We start from the raw sequence: 18,289 nt of genomic DNA on the forward strand, positions 1-18,289 counted from the left end.
TATTTATTTATTTATTTATTTATTTATTTTCATGATTTTCTGGACAAAGTATCAGTTTAAAGTCCAACGCCTACTTTAAAAAAAAAAAAATTATATTGCATATCCAGCAAAATATGATTGGGCATTAAAAAAAAAAACCTATTTTCAGTGGCAAATGTTGAAAACTAATACAAACTTGTTTTAAAAATGAATTTGTGAGTTTTCAAGCTGCTGCTTTGGAAACAACCCTTCACTTTCATTTAAGGGCTTTGATGTCATGACGGTGTACGGATCAGGAGAGACGGCCAGATTCATATGGCACACCAAATATTTCTGGCAAGAATACTCGTGGCAGGAACAAAATGCTGAATCGGTGTGTTGAACCGTTCTGTGGAAATATAGCCAAGGAGGTAGTCGGCACCTATTATTTCCCAAACATCAGAGATTCGGAAGAAATGGGTAAAGTTTGTTGGAGTTAAACTGGCCGACTTCATTGCACCAACACCTACCAGTGTGCTGCGTGTTGAACATTAACCAGAGGATTATGAGTCGGCAGGAATGCAGGGATTTGGATTTAACAGATAGTATGGGACCGTATTTGCTGCAGTCATCTGTTCCAGTGCTTCAAATATGACTGTAGTGTGAGTTATTCATCATAACTCTGGTTTTCCTTGACCAATAGACCTTTTTCACGACCGGAAGTACCGTCTCCTGGTGCTGGGTCACTTCCTGTTGTTGCGAGTCTTTGCAAGTGCCAGCCTTTTCTTTCGCTCATGTGGAGGAAATCACAGCGGCAAATTCGTGAACCAATAAACTTGAGAAAGGATACAAGTTCTTCCACGAAGAATATATCAACAGCTGTCAAGGTAAGAAAAGACGTAGCTTAGTGAGCTAACCTAACCGTTAGCTGCAACATATGAAGTACATAAACATCGTAATAAAGCCTAATTTAGTGTGCTAATTTATTCAGAATATTTGAGACGGACGTGGTATAAACTGTTAACTGATATTTTAACATTCTGATATGTGTTTGCCATTACAATTTGTGAAAGAAAACGTACTAGATGTTAGTCATGAGATGCTATTGTGCTTTACTCCTGCATAACTGCAGGTCAAATATTGTCGAGGGACAGGTAGTTGTCGGAGCTAGATGCTTCAGGTCCATGAAGAAAAATGAGGAACCACAGACTGCAGGTTTGAAACGGTCAGAAAGCCGGTTGGCTCATGTTCATTAGAGTTCCTGTTCATTTATGACGGTTGAAGAACTTTGACGTACGATGGACAACTTCTGTACTACTGAGAGCTTACAGTAACATCTTCCTGTTCAGTGGTTGGTTTGTCTGTGGTAGCAGCATAGTCTGTTTTGTTCTGCTGTTGCAGCTCATCTTCAAACTAGAATCTATTACATGTTTAAAGCTAAATATGTTATAACAAGTATTATATGTATGTACTAAAAACAGTTATCCGTTTTAGATCTCACTGGGTGACGGCAGGAGAAAAACTGTCAGCTGGAGTCCCAACCACTTATCGCTCATCCTAGATGGGCTCTAAACTTTGGAGCTGGTATCCAGATGTGGTCCTGTGCCACAGGGCTCACAGATGTCTTCCCAGTGCCCACCTGAGAAGTCCTTCAGTAGCATCATTCTGCACCACATGGCTCCACACTTCCCTGCTCTTCCTCTGATGCTGCAGTCTTTCCAACGTGTTTTGTGTCCACACTTCACATCTTCAGTCTCTGCAAGTGTCACTGGAAACGTCTTATGAAACAGAGGCCAGAACCAGGGAGCAGTCCAGATGTTCTGCAGGGGTACAGCTTCGACAACAAAGGCTTACTGCGAGCTGTTTCCGTGTTGCTTGAGGAAGAAGTGCGGAGGAGGAGTCTGCCGACATATTTTACTTCAACACCTTCATCGATGTGTTTATATCAATGCAGTAAGAATCATAAAATGTACAAATCACACTTTTGTTCCTTCATATTTTTAATATTCAATCTCAAGCTGTGAATCACTGTAAATAGTTGTTACTCGTGAAAAATACATAAATGTTCCAATTTCTTTCAAATGAAATTGCATAATTTGGGAAAAATGTCTATAATCCACCATCAATTTATAGTGTACATATATAAAACATTAAATAGTTAAGGTTTGTTGTTGTTGTTTTTACTAGATATTGTAAATTACACTTGTTTTCCTTTCAGTACAACTGAATCAATCCACAAATTAAAAACAACAAACAAACAGTACAGTATGCTGCTCAAGTGTGTTTTAATTGAAGAATGTTTAAAATAATTCAAAACCTTTAACTAATTACACAAGAACAATATGTAACAAGCTTGGGTATGGATGTTGTTTTTATTTTATAAACTTACTGCAACACGACCTTAGGACTTTCATCCAAGGACATAATTTATACACAGAAAAGACACTTGGGTTTGTTTACAAGTAAGCAGGAGACTGTTCCAAGATGCAATATAAATTTTATTAACACTGAGTTAAAAACCTATTCTAATGGAGGCAATAATGATTCTTAAATATTCAGCCAAGGCCGAGGCTTTCCAGTGTTCAGTCAACTAAAAGACAAAAGGATGGTTCAAGGTAACACGAGCAGAAATTCACCCACAAGCTGTGATGCACGAGACACGAGTGGAACAAAACCTACACGAGACTGGACTGCCATCTTCAACCTGGAATATAAATATAAAATTAAGTAAACAAAAATAAATATGAATAATATTTAAGAATTGTAAAACAAACAAACATGGGCCTCACATTCACATATAAAAATGGTTGAAAATGGCCCCAGCCTTTAGTTCAGCCAATCTTCTCTCAGGTAAGACGCTGCCTAATTATGGTGACTCAAGCAGGAGTGAGAGTCCACCAACGCAGGACTGAGCCTTGCGCTCGGGTGCTTCTGTAACTGGTTTCTTATGTTATCTTATTTTTTTTTAAACTCTTGTGTGGCCCGAATGTGAAGGAAAAACGACAAATAAATATTGTATTCCACTACGGTAATTACCCGTTAATGGCAATTGGGACTATAATGGTGGGTGTTGGACTTTAAGCAACAGTTTAAACAAACATGTCAGGCACTAGGACCATGTGGTATTACCTCCTGCAGTCTCTGCAGCTATGTGCTGAGATGAAGTGTCTTTGTTGAAGTGTTAAACTCTCATTCTATTTTAATCTGTTTTAAAGTTTGCAGTCTTGACCAAAATCTGGCTTTCTTTCCTGCATTCATTTATTCAGCCTTCCTCCTCCTCTCCCAAGGGAAGCTGACTGTGGTTTCTGTGTTGAGATGGAACCGGGTCACATCGCCGACCCACTCTAACCAGCTCCTTTGTTTCCGGCTCCCAATCTTTAAAACATTTTGCCACCTCCTTCAGGGACAGAGCGTGTCTTATGTTTTATCGCTGGAGCTTGTTCTCTCTGTAAACCGAAACATTCTCTGTGAGTCGGCCCGTTTGTTCTTTAAAGACAGAGGTTCTCACTTTGAAGAACTTTTTTTTATAGAAACCTCAAAAACTGAATCACCGTAACGACAGAGTTTCAGACAAAGGCCATCTTATGCTGAGAAAGGATGGAGCTATGGGTTTTTTGATCAAACGTTTGCAATGTTATCCTCAATCTGATGCAACATTGTGATATTTTGCATGATCTATTAGTGCTTGGTTTATATGTTGTGAATGACTCTCAGCTACTACCACACCGAGTTTTAGCTCAGTATCTGTGAAACGGACTGAGTCAGAACTTTTTAGTGTGGCAGTTCAAAAGATCATCAGCTGGAGATGTACATTCATTGATTACATTTTGAAAGTTTCAATTCTGTTCTTAAAACTTTCCAATTAACTACTGGACTCAACTGTATCAGTCTGTTAGCATAATATCTCGGCAACTACTGGACGGATAGACTGCCTGTGATCAGTCAGTGATAGAAGTCTGTGCGGTGGTCAATTATCAACCAGTGTCAAATCTTTATTGCTCTTTTACTGAAGTTGTGTTCTGAGAAGTCTTGAACCCGTTTCCCCTGGTGAACGTGGGCCGTTCTGGGTTTCGGGTCGGTGTCGGGCGAGACTCGTGTTGGCACAGCTGTTGTCCCAGCTCCTCAGGGGTTTGCGCAGGCACTCCTGGCTCTGCAGAAACCCAACTGAAGGGTGACCGTTTGTTACCAAACTCCCTTCTTTTTACTCCCAAAACAAGAATTTTCAGTTTATTTGTTCAACAAATTTCAGTTTTTACGTTCAGGCAGGAATGTTGAAGACGCTGCAGGCTCGGAGGTACAACACGAGACAAAAACATGACCCAGAGAGGAAGAGTGCTTCTTCTAAAAAAAAAAACCTTTTCTACAAATTATCACCTGGCCTTTTTACCTGTGTGTGAGTATCAGTTTGTCTGTTAGCAAAATGTCTCACAAAACTGAGTGGATTTTAATTAAACTTGGAAATTAATAATTGGATGTACATCTACAGCTCCTCACCTTTTGGAGACAGCCTGGGTCAAGATGACTGCCACAGTTCATTAAATGCAACAAACACAAAAATATCTGTCAATTTTACAGATGTGGAGCTCAATTTTGGTGTGGTAGTAGCTGAGACCGATCCCAACACATACTCAGAGCACTAACTGATTGCTCAACATCTTTTCTTTCAAATTTTATCAATAACTATTTGGTGCCAACCTTGTCGGTCTGTTGGCGAAATAAATATTTCCTTTTGAGACTGTCCAAAACCAAACATTAGATGTGCATCTTAAACTGCTCAGCTGTAGGGATCAAACCAATTCAAGATGGCTGCCATAGTTAACTGACCTTAAGTAAGCAGTAATGTTTTTGTCTGAGTGTCTATCTGTTAGCAAAATATCCCATGAACCACTGGATACATTTTATGAAACACTCGGAAATCAATAATTGGTTGAGCTTAAGTTAAAACTTTGAACAAGTTCTCACAAATCGACGAGCTTCAAATTACTGATCAGACCAAGTGTGGATGTTGGAAAAGAGCCAAAGAAACCATCCACAACAATTCAAGCTGAACTCCGAGGTCAAGTTATCACTTTTCAGCACACCCTCTGTTGATTTTTGAATCCTAATAATGGAAGAGGACCCAGGAGGTCTTCAGACTTCTCCAAACTCCAAACAGAAGTTCCAACAAAATGTATGTTAAGAACCAACATTTCTGTGAAAGTTCCTGAAGCTGACGAGACACAACTGGAGCTTTCTAGGACACAGCGGCTGCGTATGCGTTTTCCATTTAGTCGGAACAAAAATTATTTTTGTTTTACTGGTAAGAGCACGTAACTGCAGCATCTGAACGAATTCAGGTGCCGAAACTTAGTCTGTCTGCACACAAATCATGAGGTTTAAGTTTTAAATGTAAACACATTTTTTTAAAAGAAATCAAATAAATTAGAAATGGTTTAGTTGTCATTTAACACACTGAGGACGGGATGAAGATGGCCCAATTCTGGCCCTCCATATTTTTTTGTAATCTTGGAGAGTTGAAGGTTTCTCGTGACATTTTGAATTTAAAAATTTTAAATTAAGGTTGGCATTTGTTGGAGGAGCGCATATCGCCCGCCGTCTTTCACAGTAGCAGGGCCCTGTGTGATGTGCTGGCCCTCGGAGTACGTGTTGAGAATGAGTCTCAGTTACTACCACAACAAATATTTGCTCAACATCTGTAAAACTACACAAGTTTTGGATCTTTTTGCGCCTGATATTGTTGATTAGCTGTGGTGGCCATCTTGAATCAGGCTGACACTGTACATCTAGTGATTGCTTTCTGAAAGTGTCAATAAATTAAATTTGAGATATTTTGAGGAGGAAAAAAGAGCAGGATGATATAAGACTGTTAATATTCAGTTTTCCGTTTATTAGCAGAACCCAACTGCTCTGTTTTCCAACTGAGAGTCATTGTTCAAAGGTGAAGTTGTATAGCTATAAAAGAAAAAGCTCACTGAGGCAGTTTCTGACTTGCTTCCTGATCACGTGTCGTCGTTCAACAAAACTCGGGGACATCTTTCTGCTATGGTGGTGCAGCTTTAGATTTTACTAATGACATTTTTTTTTTTCCATCTCTTCATGCTCCATCACACCCCCCACCCAAAAATCTTCTGACGTAATATGCAAAACGTAATCCGTTCTTCTGTGAGAATATTCTCTGCTCTTTTACAGCTATGGAAGTGAGCTGCGTTAGTTGCCATGTGACGCTTTTTCCAAAAGTTCCTAATGGTTTAACAATCACGTGTTTCTTATCTCAAACTGTAAACATTACGGTCAGCTTAGCTGAGATCAGGCCTCGTTAAAAGAACCTGTAAATAAAGTTTACTAGAAAACAGCAGCAGAGGAATCGGATTCGTTTTGTGCTGACAAAAAGAAAGATAGTTTTAGTTGACGGTCTAAAAATGTGACCTTTTGTTCCTGATGGATTTTACCATCAATAGCACCTGAAGCCTGGTTTTAATCTTTTCTTGTCTTTTGATTGTCTGAAGAATATGTCGTGATATGGGAGCTTTTTTGGTGTAGGGAACAATTTGTTCTTTCTTCGTGTTGTACAGATTTTTGGTCGGGTCATTTATTTTCCGCTACTAATTGATCCCAGACGGAACTAACCAAACTAACCTTTAAAGCTGGTGTAATGCATTTTTCTTTATTTTTTTTACTGTTGATTCTAAAGGGAAGCGGGAGGGTTCTGCATCTCTGGTCTGAGGCCAATAAGATGCGTTTCTTGATACACTGTCAACAATCGGATTTGGTAAAGACTGCTTTTATCTTGATACTGTTTAAGCTTTTCTATCAATACAATCTAGGCATTTATCATATGATTCTGCATTTATCTTGATATGATTCAGGTATTTATCACAATATGTTTTAGCCTTCATCTCGATATAATTTGAGCTTTTAGCTTGATATTGTTCAGACCTTTATTACGACGTGATTCAGGAATTTATCGTGATACGATTCAGGCATTTATCACGATACGATTCAGGTATTTATCACAATACGATTCAGGCATTTATCACAATACAATTTGGGCATTTATCAAGATATGATTTGAAGCAATTGCGCTACATATATAGCTCCATCATTTCAATATGATTTGAGATTTTATCTTGAGAAATAAGCTTGTCTATTGATACAATTTATTGTGATATGATTCAGTCCTTTGTCATAATACAATTCAGGTCTTAATCGCAAAATATTTTGGACCTTTATCCTGAAACAATTTGGGCCTATATTGCAGCACAACTCGGGCTCTTATTGCAAAACTATTAATCTCTTAATCACAATATGATGCAATATCTGTTTTTCAATAGAAACGCAAATGTCGTCTTTTTTTTTTTTTTAAATTACACTACACTTTCATAAAACCTGACTCCAAATAAAGTTTAAATTCAAATCTGGTGTTAAAAGTAATAAACTGTCAGGCAGCACATGCATCTACACTCTTGGGAACCCAGGAGTGAGCAACAAATGTATTTTTAATACATAATAACCCACAAGTCAACCTTTTCTTCCGTTAGCCCACATGATCAGAGTGAAGCGCACTTTGTGTTTGTTGCTGTTTGCACAGATGCTGCTGCGTTTCTCCTCTCGGACAGTGGATGTTGCTAATGAGAAAATTGTAAAGATAAATGTAACAAATGATACCAGAACAACAGTTGTACCCTAAAATAAGTTAATCCAGAAGAGCCCATCTTCATACAAAAATTGAACACTTGTTCAGAAATTTTCCTTTTAACGGTCAGCGGATGTGCGTGGCGGATGATTCAAAGTGGGTCGTTGGCCACGCGCGTCTGCGGACTCGATCCAAAGCTCGACATCGACTCGGCCCGCCATCCAGCACATTATTTTGGCCCAGCCTGAATTTTGGGTCGGTTAGAGAAACGACAGCTCTAATCTTTGTGAACTGATTTATCTTCAGGTCTCTTGTAGGTGGTGATGGGTTATTTAGTTGTATTTTACAGTTTGTGCCACTAGGTGTCGCCACACCCGACTTACTGGACCTTTAAAACTAAGGTTGACTTTGGTAGGAGGGAACAGGTGGGTCATTTATTTATTTACGCATTAGTCATTTATTTTGTGCTTAAGACGGAGCCAAACAATGTAAAGCAACTTGTGTGTTTTTATTTTTTTTAGGTTTTTCTTCTACTGTAGGCACTGCAGTAAAAATAAAAAATAAAAATCAAAAAGTGTTTTTTTTTATTTTTTTTTTTTTAATTTAACCTCTTTACAATCTTGTCGATTCAGTAGTTGCCAATCGGTTCATGTTTCTTCTTTATGTTCCTCTTTTCAAAACCTACATTTTTTTTTTTTGTCAAATCATGCTGAATCAACACGCACAAAAAAACAAATATTTAGTTTTACTTGTGAGAAATAAGAGAAGATATTGGTTACGGTAAATTCTGTTGACTGAATTCTGTTAATAATGGTACATTAAATAAAATCTAAGGAAGTCAAATTTACAATAAAAAGTTGTTTTCTCAAACTTTAATGCACATCTTTAACAGCTGGTAGTGAAAGAGATTTAATTAGTTTGGGCCTTCTCCTACTCGGCTCCTGTTTCCTGGAATATCTTGCAAAAAGATCTGAAGCTCTTGACCTAAGTGGCTTCAAACATCTGTTAAGTTCCTGGGAAAAACCAATGCAGACATGTTCCTGTTTTTAGTTTTCTACACCGCCTTACAATCTTTTTTCTTGCTATTTTCCCTTTTGATTGTCCTTTTGGTTGCCATTTTATTTTAACTTGTTTAAAAAAATTGTATGCCTCTTTTATGATTTTCTATTGTTGTCTTTGTTGTCCACTGTTGTCATCACACTTTGTTAAAATTCAGGTCTCTCGTGTAAATGAGTCCCCGACGCTCAATGGGATTAACCTGTCTAAATAAAGGTTGAATGAGAATTAGTCAGTTAATGCAGAAACAGCTTTTGTTAAAAGTTGTGATCATAGTTTAAAAAATATATATAATAATTCTACACCATCATAAGTCTTTATTTGCTTTTTTAAACCAGACCTTAATATTCAGAGTTTCAGAATATTTTCTTTGATTTTTGACCCTGGCCTCTTTTCATTCATTCATTCATTTATTTATGTATTTTAACCTTGACCTATGATTTATATAAAGGCCTCTTAAATAAATATTGTCGACTCATAACTCGGGAAAGAACGATTTTAAATAAAAAATGTTAAGTTTTTGTGTCACAATTTGCTCTTAATTCTAGTTAAAAACAGTTTGACTGAAAACAAAACAGGAAGTTGGTTAGAAGCTATAAGGTTACTTCCAAAGAGAGATACATGAAATAGGGTAAGATGAAGCTCTCAGGTCTTCGATGAATCGTGTTTTTGTTTCTCAATGATGTGACGTTCAGATTCTGTGTCAAAATATTTTTAGTCATCCATATTTTGAAGCACAACTTTCTCTCATCTCGTGTTGAGTTTAAAACTTGATTTAATGACGCACAAAGAGGAAAACTAGTTAATTTGTGTTGGATTGAATTATTTGTGGTTTTTACTGCCGAGTTGTTCTGTGTGGATGACTTATTATATTTGAGTGTTCTGTACTTCAGAGTCCACATTAGTGTGTTTTCTGACATTAAAACTTGTTGAAGTGTAGGTTTGTGTGTTTTTCTGTGAACAATGGCGAGTTGGTCTTACCTGTTCAGCAGGCACAATGACCCGACAGCGTTAAGTGTTGATGCATTTCTAGTGAGTCTTTGCTATGATCACAACATATTTAATATTTTAGTCTTTTACCTTGAGTTTATGAAAATTATTTCATTAAAAAAACAAGTTATTTGATGCATTTTTTAAATGACCATTTAAGAGATTTTGTAACAATCTTTGCAGGACATCAGTGTTTGTTCAAAGCACTGTTCAGAGAAGTAAACACCTTTTGTAAATGGGACGGACAAAGCGGCTTTATTTATTTTTTGAATACCTGCAATTTTAGGAGCGATCGTATCTCTCCAGTTGTAGCTCCGTCAAATTCAGGGAATAATTCAAAATCTTACTTCTAACCTACAAAGCTATCAACAACCTAGCTCCAGCTTATATTACAGATCTTATTGTTCCATACATTCCTAACAGAGCACATCACTCTCAGACTGCTGGTTTACTTGAGATTCCTAGAGTTTCTAAAAGTAGGAGGAAGATCTTTCAGTTCTCAGGCTCCTCTCTTGTGGAACCAACTTCCAGTTTCTGTCTGTGAGGCTGACACATTGTCCAGTTTTAAGACTGGGCTTAAGTCTTTACGTTTGATAAATCCTATAGTTGGGGTCAGCTTGGGTTTCCCGAGCTATCCCTTAATTATGCTGCTATAGGCTTAGACTGCTAGAGGGTAAATTGACCACATTTCCTCTGCTGCTGTCTTTACTTGCTCTACTCTACATGTTTGTATTTGTAACTCTTTCCATCTATAAAATGACTGTTGGAGCCATTATTGTGTTTGGAAATGTCAACTAGCTTTAGTGGCCATCTTGAATTGGGTCAGTTTTCGATGCACATCCAGTGATAACTGAGTTTCATTCACTGACTCATGAGGTGTTTTGCTAACAGACACTGGTATCATCGCCTGCGTTTGCCTGTCAGTGGCGGACAGTAGTGACCCACTTGATGAAAGCCTTCCTCCCTGTTACCTGGCTCGGAGCACACCACACCCTCAGCGCTGGTCTCCGGTGCAGAGCTGGAGTTTGTCAGGCCATGCGTGAAGCTGGAGGCTGTGGCTGCTGCTGATGCAGAGGGAGCGGCACGTTGCATCATTCTAATGCATAAAGTCAACGCTGCATAAACATAAACACGGCTTGTTTTGGTGTGTGAGTGTGTGTAGTAATGGGACATAGTGTGAGAATAAAAAAAGGCAAAAGGTTTTATTTATAACTCAGGTTGTGATTGTTTTTATATCTAGTTTGAGTCACCAAAGTTCCCTCAGAACATTTCACTTTCCACCATCTGTAATGTTTCAGCTGCTCTTCAGACGCCGTTTCACACTAAAACACCGGTAATAATCTGTCGGAGTGGCTCTCGCAAAGAACTTCTTTTAACTAACGTCTCCTTGGATAATGTGAACCTAACGTGGTGATAAAACAGTCAGACTGCAGAGGAACTAGTCCACTTATTTATTTATTGTTGGCATGACTTCAGTCATTTATTCCTGGCAGGGTGTTGAAAACAGCTCTGTGAAAGAACTTTGGGTCATGCTTGTGACTCGTGTTCAGGATGCTGCACCTTTTATTTCACTGGCTGATGCGTGTGGAAGAGTTTCTAAAATGATCACTACTTCCTTTTTTTTTAACATTTATTGCATGACCCAAAAGATTAACGGATGAGGTCAGGCAGGAATCCCCGTGGACTATGATGTTTGCAGATGACATTGTGATCTGTGGTGAGAACAGGGAACAGGTGGAAGAGAACCTGGAGAGGTGGAGGTATGCACTTGAAAGAAGAGGAATGAAAGTCAACTGTAGTAAGACAGAGTACATGTGTGAATGAGAGGGAGGAGGTGGAACAGTGAGGCTACAAGGAGCAGAGGTCACAAAGGTGCAGGTCTTCAAGGACTTGGGGTCCATTGTCCAGGAAAATAGTGTTGAAAAGAGGTGAAGAAGAGAGTCCAGGCAGGATGGAGTGGATGGAGAAAAGTTTCCGGAGTGATTTGTGACAAAAGGGTGTCGGCAAAGGCCAAAGGAAAGGTTTACAAGACAGTGGTGAGACCAGTTGTATGGTCTGGAGACAGAGACATGGACAAAAAGACAGGAGAAATAACTGGAAGTAGCAGAAATTAAGATGTTCAGGTTCTCCTTAGGAGTGACATGGATGGATAAGATTAGGAATGAGATCATCAGAGGTACAACACAGGTAGAACAACTGGGAGATACAGTTAGAGAGGACAGACTGAGATGGTTTGGACATGTCCAGAGGAGGGACAGTGGGTTTATTGGTAGAAGGATGTTAGAAATGCAGCTGCCAGGTAAAAAACCAAAGAGGAGATACATGGATGCAGTTAGAGAAATGGAGGTAGTTGGAGTGAGGACAGAGGATGCAGAGGGCAGAGATGGAGGAGGATGACTTGTTGTGGTGACCCCTGAAGAAGTAAAAGGTGAAAGAAGCCCGACCCAAAAGATAATGTTTGCGCTTGTGTGTTTGTTAGCAAAACATTTGGATTTTATGAAACATTCAAATAATAATCGTTAGGTAACGATAAAATGTCAACACTTGGACAAATTTACAAGTATTGATTGGGTTAAAATCTGAGCTGGTAGTAGCTGAGAGTCAGTCACAGCACGTACGCCGACTGTGACATCTGGCAATACGGTGCGATCTAACTTTTACTAAAACGTTCCCAGCGTGAAGATCATAACTGAAAACTCTTCATGGATGGTGGCGGGTGATATGCATCCCGTTGTGCACAAAACCTTCACGTGAACTTTGTGGTTCCGGTCCGTTTGTTTACAAAACCCTGCAGGAACGTTGTTCTGGGTTTACAGAACTCTTGCAGATGGTTTCTATCTTTAAATGTGGTGACGTTTGTCAATTTTAGTCCCAAAAGGTGGAGGCATGGCCAGAAGAACGAGGGGCTCCAGGAGGCTGGAACGACCTTCCTGCTGGGTTCATCTTTAGAGATGAGATCTGCCTTCCAGCCGCTGCTCCTCCTCATCAGTCAGCAGAGGGGCTTCAGGCGCCTCCTGATTGCCTCCCTCTGGAGGATTTTGGGGCTGTCACACTTGGAGGAGATCCTGGGAAAGACCCAGAATCCACTGGAGGGATCGTATATCCTGTCTGACATGGGACTGGAGAGAAACACCTGGGTTTCCCTTCTGGACCCGTTTCCTCTGCGACGGACAGATGTCCTAAATTACTTCTGTTTATGTTAAACCTGCCAAAGATATTAATTATAAATAATGAACTGTAATTCAACAAAGTGGCATTGAGCCAGCTACGGCAGGTAACGTTTCCTGGTTGTTGACAGATCGAGGCCTCGCTAATGTTTTAAAAACGGTTTCCGAGGAGAAGCTTGTTGCACGGGCGCATCAGTCGTGTTCGATGGTTTTTGGCTTCATTCCGACAGATTATCAGGAACAGTCTGAGCTCAGATCTGGATCAGATTTTCCTGGTTTGATATTTTACGCTTTGCTTTTTTTTAAAAAAACATCCGGTTTTGTGGCGCTGAAGGTCTGTGAGGAAGTGGAAACATCTCGTTCAGGACTGAATAAAACAATGTCCTTCCATGATCAATCATCAGCGTAGTGAGTGAGTTGAAATCCATTTTTCTTGATACTTTGATGAACCCTCAGGTTTGTTTTTGTGTTCATGTGCAGGTTGTGGAGACGGGACGGTATAAAGTTGCAACAGAAGGTGTTAAATTGCTGTCGGTGACAAACCATAAGAGGCTCCCACCACCAGGTGATAAATATTTCACCTGGCAGACCTAAAGGACGGGCAGCAGCACCGAAGATCGAAGATGATCTGATGCCGTCTTGAATTTAATCAGTTGTTTGTTTGACAAGAAGCATGTTATTTTTTAATTTAGAATTTAAAACCCATCAGACTGGATTTATGACGTTTTTGAGCTTTGCAGATATGATCTTCGTTTCTGTTCTGATTTTTCTGGTTTGTTTGTCTCTAACTGGAGTGTAGGCTCATAACCTGATCACGAGATGGCTTCGTGTGATTTAACATAACGTGGAGTATCGTAGGTCCGTGTGGTGAAACTGTTCCACTTCGAACATCACCCTGGAAGCAACAGGTCTGCTGTGTAACAGCATCTTTAGTTTGAGCTTTCATTCAATGTTTTGTCTTGAATAAAAGAAAAGCCAGTTCAAAATAACTGAAATGGTTCACTGCTTACATTTGGTGCCGTTTTGGGTAAAGTTGTTCAAAAAGGTTTCCCGACATCCAAAGAACGTCTCTAACTCGGTCATTTTTACAGATAATGACGTAGAATTAGGTGTGGTAGTAGCTGAGACTGGTCTCTAACATAAAATCTGAGCGCTAACAGATTGAAAAAGCTCTTTGATTAAAACTTTATCTTCAACTGTTGGAGGCAACTTTATTTGTCGATTAGCACGTCTCATGAATCATTTTACAGATTTTAAACAAACTTTCAGAAAGTAGTTTTTGGCAGTTCGCCTACATCTGATTATTAATTATTAACGTTTGGAGTCTACCTAATTCAAGATGGCTGCCTCAGCTACTCGAGCTTAGCCAACACAAAAATAGCTGCAACTCAGCCAGTTTTGCAGATACCGAGCTAAAATTTGACACGGTGGTAGCTGGGAGTCATCCTCCCCATGCCGGGTGATGTGCATTAAAGAACGATGAACCTGTGTACCAATCTAGTACTTGAAGTATTTTTAAAGTTTATTTTTACTATTCATGACGTACATCGTTGTCTTGCATTTTGAGAAATTATCACAAAATCACTGCATGTTTGCCGTTTTTTTTTTTTGTGGCTTTTACACGTTTTATTGTAAAAACGATGAGAACTCGACTCTGAGCACGCTCAGTTTGAGACGGAGACTTTTTGCCGTCGTGTCAGGTGCAGCGGTGGGAGCGATTCAAGCACCGCACCTGCTTCTAACAGTAAATCACACCTTAAGGACAAGTCTGTGCAGCTTCTTCAAAAACACTCATAAACGTGGCTTTCATTGTTCATTCTGTAACATTTAATGAAGTTAAAATGGTAACGGCCCAACGTTTGGGTTTAGTAAGTTCAAAGGCTGTCATTTAAAATCTGTGCTCACCTCAGGTGGAGGTAAGTTTGACATTCAGGAGGGGGGAGGAAAGATCAGGGGCTCAGTAAAACAGGGTTTGTCTTGACCAAACCTTAGAATAAATGATTACATTTGAAAATATTTAATTGTATTTTCTAATAATCACTTCTTTATTTTTTATTTATTTCAGACTCTGAGGGAAAGGAAGAAAGTCGGTGAACAGATGAATGGAAAGACTGCAGAGAAAACGACAGAAAAGCAGGTGGACGAAGACGACGAAATGTCCCCGTACAACCGCTGCAGTCCTGTGGACCTGGACAAGGTGAGCTCCTCCGGCCCGGGATCACACAGGTGAAATATTTCCTCTGCGTGTGTTGAAATAGATGAAGTTACATCACCAGTTGCATCCTGCGGTGTGGACAAGAATGAAGCGCGTAAAAAAAAAAAAAAAACCCGAGGGGTTTGTCTGTTTTGAGGGAACAGCCTCCAGGTTATTCACCCCGTCTCTTCTAAAACTGTCCTGGTGTTTGTTTGGAGACTCTGGATTTCTCACACTGTCAAACAGGAGCATGTGCAAACACGCACAAACACAAAGTACTTTAGGATAACATGTAATGAGAGATTAATCTAAACCTGTTCCCAAAGCTTGGCTACGACAGTGTATAAAAAAAAACAACTAATTCTAAAAAAGTTGAGACGTTGTGTAAAATGTAAATGAAGAGAATGTAATGATGTGCACATCATTTTATTCACAATGAAACAAACAAATCATGTATGAACTAAGAAATTGCACATCTTTGGGAAAATGTGCTGGAATTTTAATTTTACGTCAAGAAAACATCTCAAAGTTGTTGCAGGATCCACGTTTCCTCTGTGAGGAGTCCTCTCTTCTTCTAACAGTCTGTAAACATCCAGGACCTGAGGAGACCGGCTGCTGGAGGTTTTGGTATGAATGTTGTCTCGTTCCAGTCTAAAACCTGTGCATTGATGGAGCCTTTCCAGACCTGCAAGCTGCTCATTGCTGTGGCATTAATGCACCCCCATACCATCAGAGAGGCAGGCTTTTGAACTGTGAGCTGATAAGTTCTAATGGTCCCACTCCTCTTTAGTATGGAGGACGTGGAATCAGTGGTTTCCAAAAAGAATCTCAGATTTTGATCCATTTGACCACAGAACAGTTCTCCATGTTGGTCCAGAGACGAGGCAGCGGTTCTGGATGGTGTTCACACCCGTCTTCTTCTTTGCCTGATAGAGCTTTAAGCAGCATCTGTGGATGAACTGTGTTTACAGACAATGATCTGTGGAAGTGTCCATGAGCCCAGAACAGAACCAAACCTGTTTTAATGTAGTGGCCCCCGAGGGCCCGAAGACCACGACCATCCATCCTTTAACTCTCAGCCTCGTCCTTTGAGCTCAGAGATTTCTACAGATTATTCTAATCTGTTGATGAGATTATGAACTGGAGATGAACTTTATTCTGAAATTGTTCACTTATTTTACATTCAGTTCTTCACAGGGTGGTGAACCTCTGCCCATCTTTACTTCTGACAGTCAGCCTCTAAAATGCTCCGTTTGTACACCGTCCTTTCACTCACCTTTGTTAAACTAATTATTTGCTAAATGCTCCTCCAGCTGTTTATTTGTTTCACTTAAAACTACCTGTTTTAATAGAATTAACTTGCCAAAGAGGTACAATTTCTTAGTTTCAACATCTGATATGTTCATTATGTTCCGTTGTGAATAAAATACAAGTTTATGAAACTCTCAAAGAGCTGCGTTCTGCTTTTATTTACATTTTACACAACGCCCCAGTTTTGTAGGGTGAGGTTGTGATGAAAGGAGCTGGAGGTAAAATTCAGAGAAAAATCTCTGAAATTCTGACTTTTATTGTCATATATTTACATGAAAACACTTGGATAGTTTTTCATATTGGAGCGTCATAGACTTGCAAGAAAAGACTCCGATTTTCCATAATCAAATGTAAACATGAATGAAAACATAACTAGGATGGTCTGTTTTTGTAAAAGTATACATTTATGAGAAAACAGTCAAAACGTCCAGGTTTAAAGTTTTACATTTACCAGAAAAAAAAAACTCAAATGTTTACTGGAAATTTACAAAATTATAAAAGAAAGGAAAAGGTTTTCTGAGATTAAAGTCAGAAATTTACAACCGTGTCATCTGCATATTCTCTTAAATAGGAAAAAAACTCTCAAACTTATGAAAACCAGAGCTCATGGGCATCTCTCACAGCCACCATACATAACTGTACAACATCCGCTCAGAAAACAGTTTGTTTTTGTATTCAAACACACACAACCACTGATTCATAATTGTGCAACGTATTTTTCCAGCATACCAGGTGTTGGCGCGGTTCATTCTGATAATGACCGATTCAACCGGTCCGTCTCGCTCCCTCTGCCTCCGGGTGACATTGTGCTGCGTTGATGCAACTTTTTGGTTTTCTCACTGCTAACCGCACCTTCACTGCAGCTCGTAAACCCTGGTGGTGATGGCGTTTAACGTTTCCCCCAGTCCGTGTTCAAACGGATCATTTCACTGTTCGCTTCACACACCGACACAGATCTTCACGGCGGGACACTCCCACCTTGGATGCACGCTGCCGGGCCTTCATCTGAAAACTCCTCGTCCAGTTCCAGGCGAGCCGTTTACAGTTCGTTCAAACCGCCTGACTCAGGAATGTGAGGCACGTCCTCACTCGTGACCTTTTTATTATTTTTAGTCAACCTGTTAATTTTAGAAACTGAAACCAGCGTCTTCATCGTGGAAGTCTTTATTATCAACCGCTGCAGAAAGGCGGGCGACAACGTTTTAGCAAAGTCTCTCTCGAATCACTGAATGGATTTTCATAAAAATTCACTGGATGCGCTTCAACAGTTCATTCACATTTTGAGTGAACCTGATTCAAGATGGCCGCCACAGCTAAGCAAGTTTAGCAAACAGAGCAATGGCTGAAATTTGGTGGTAGTATCTGAGAGTCATCACAACACACACTCTGAGCACTAACGTTCTGTGCAGGATGTGTGCTTAAAATGTCCTCATTACTATCTGCAGCCAGCTTAGTCTGTTAGCAAAATATCTCAAACAGGACAGAAACTTTCAGGAAATAACTTTGGATGCACCTCTACAGCTGATGGAGGCAGCCCAATTCAAGATGGCCGCCACAGCTAACTGAGCTTAGCAAACAAGAGAACGGCTAAAATTCAGACAATTTTACAGAAGTTGAGTTGAAATTTGTTGTGGTAGTAGCTGAGGGTCCTCCACAACACGTGCTTCAATCGTCTTTATTGCATGAAATCATATTTACAAAGTTTAAAAAACAAAAAACAAAAAAAAAAAAAACAAAGTTTGACCCAAACAGTTGTAACTTCTCATCACAAGCAGCAACGAGTTTCAAACTAATTTCAAACTCTGGCGGGTGACAGGCAGTCCTCTGGACAGTTTAATGTCTTTAAAGCATGATTTTTAAGAGGGACTGTTTTGTATCCATGGCAGCAACACGACCGTTTTTCAGTTAAAGTAATAAAAACGTAAACGCCAACCTCCTACTAAATTTGCGAGTTTAGAAAATGTTTTCATTTGTAAACAC

The 18,289-nt window shown here is 39.5% G+C and overlaps 1 protein-coding gene across 1 annotated transcript in view; it reads left to right on the top strand.

The window, feature by feature from the left end:
* fa2h (fatty acid 2-hydroxylase) overlaps positions 1–18,289 on the top strand; it is a 45,452-nt gene that overhangs the window by 16,686 nt on the left and 10,477 nt on the right. The window contains exon 2 of the mRNA XM_037683356.1: positions 14,870–15,001. Coding sequence (XP_037539284.1) covers positions 14,870–15,001 — 132 coding nt within the window. The remainder of the gene's footprint in view (positions 1–14,869; positions 15,002–18,289) is intronic.

This window comes from Nematolebias whitei, chromosome 10 (assembly GCF_014905685.2).
Source record: "Nematolebias whitei isolate Nwh7 chromosome 10, NemWhi1, whole genome shotgun sequence".
Classification (NCBI taxonomy): domain Eukaryota; kingdom Metazoa; phylum Chordata; class Actinopteri; order Cyprinodontiformes; family Rivulidae; genus Nematolebias; species Nematolebias whitei.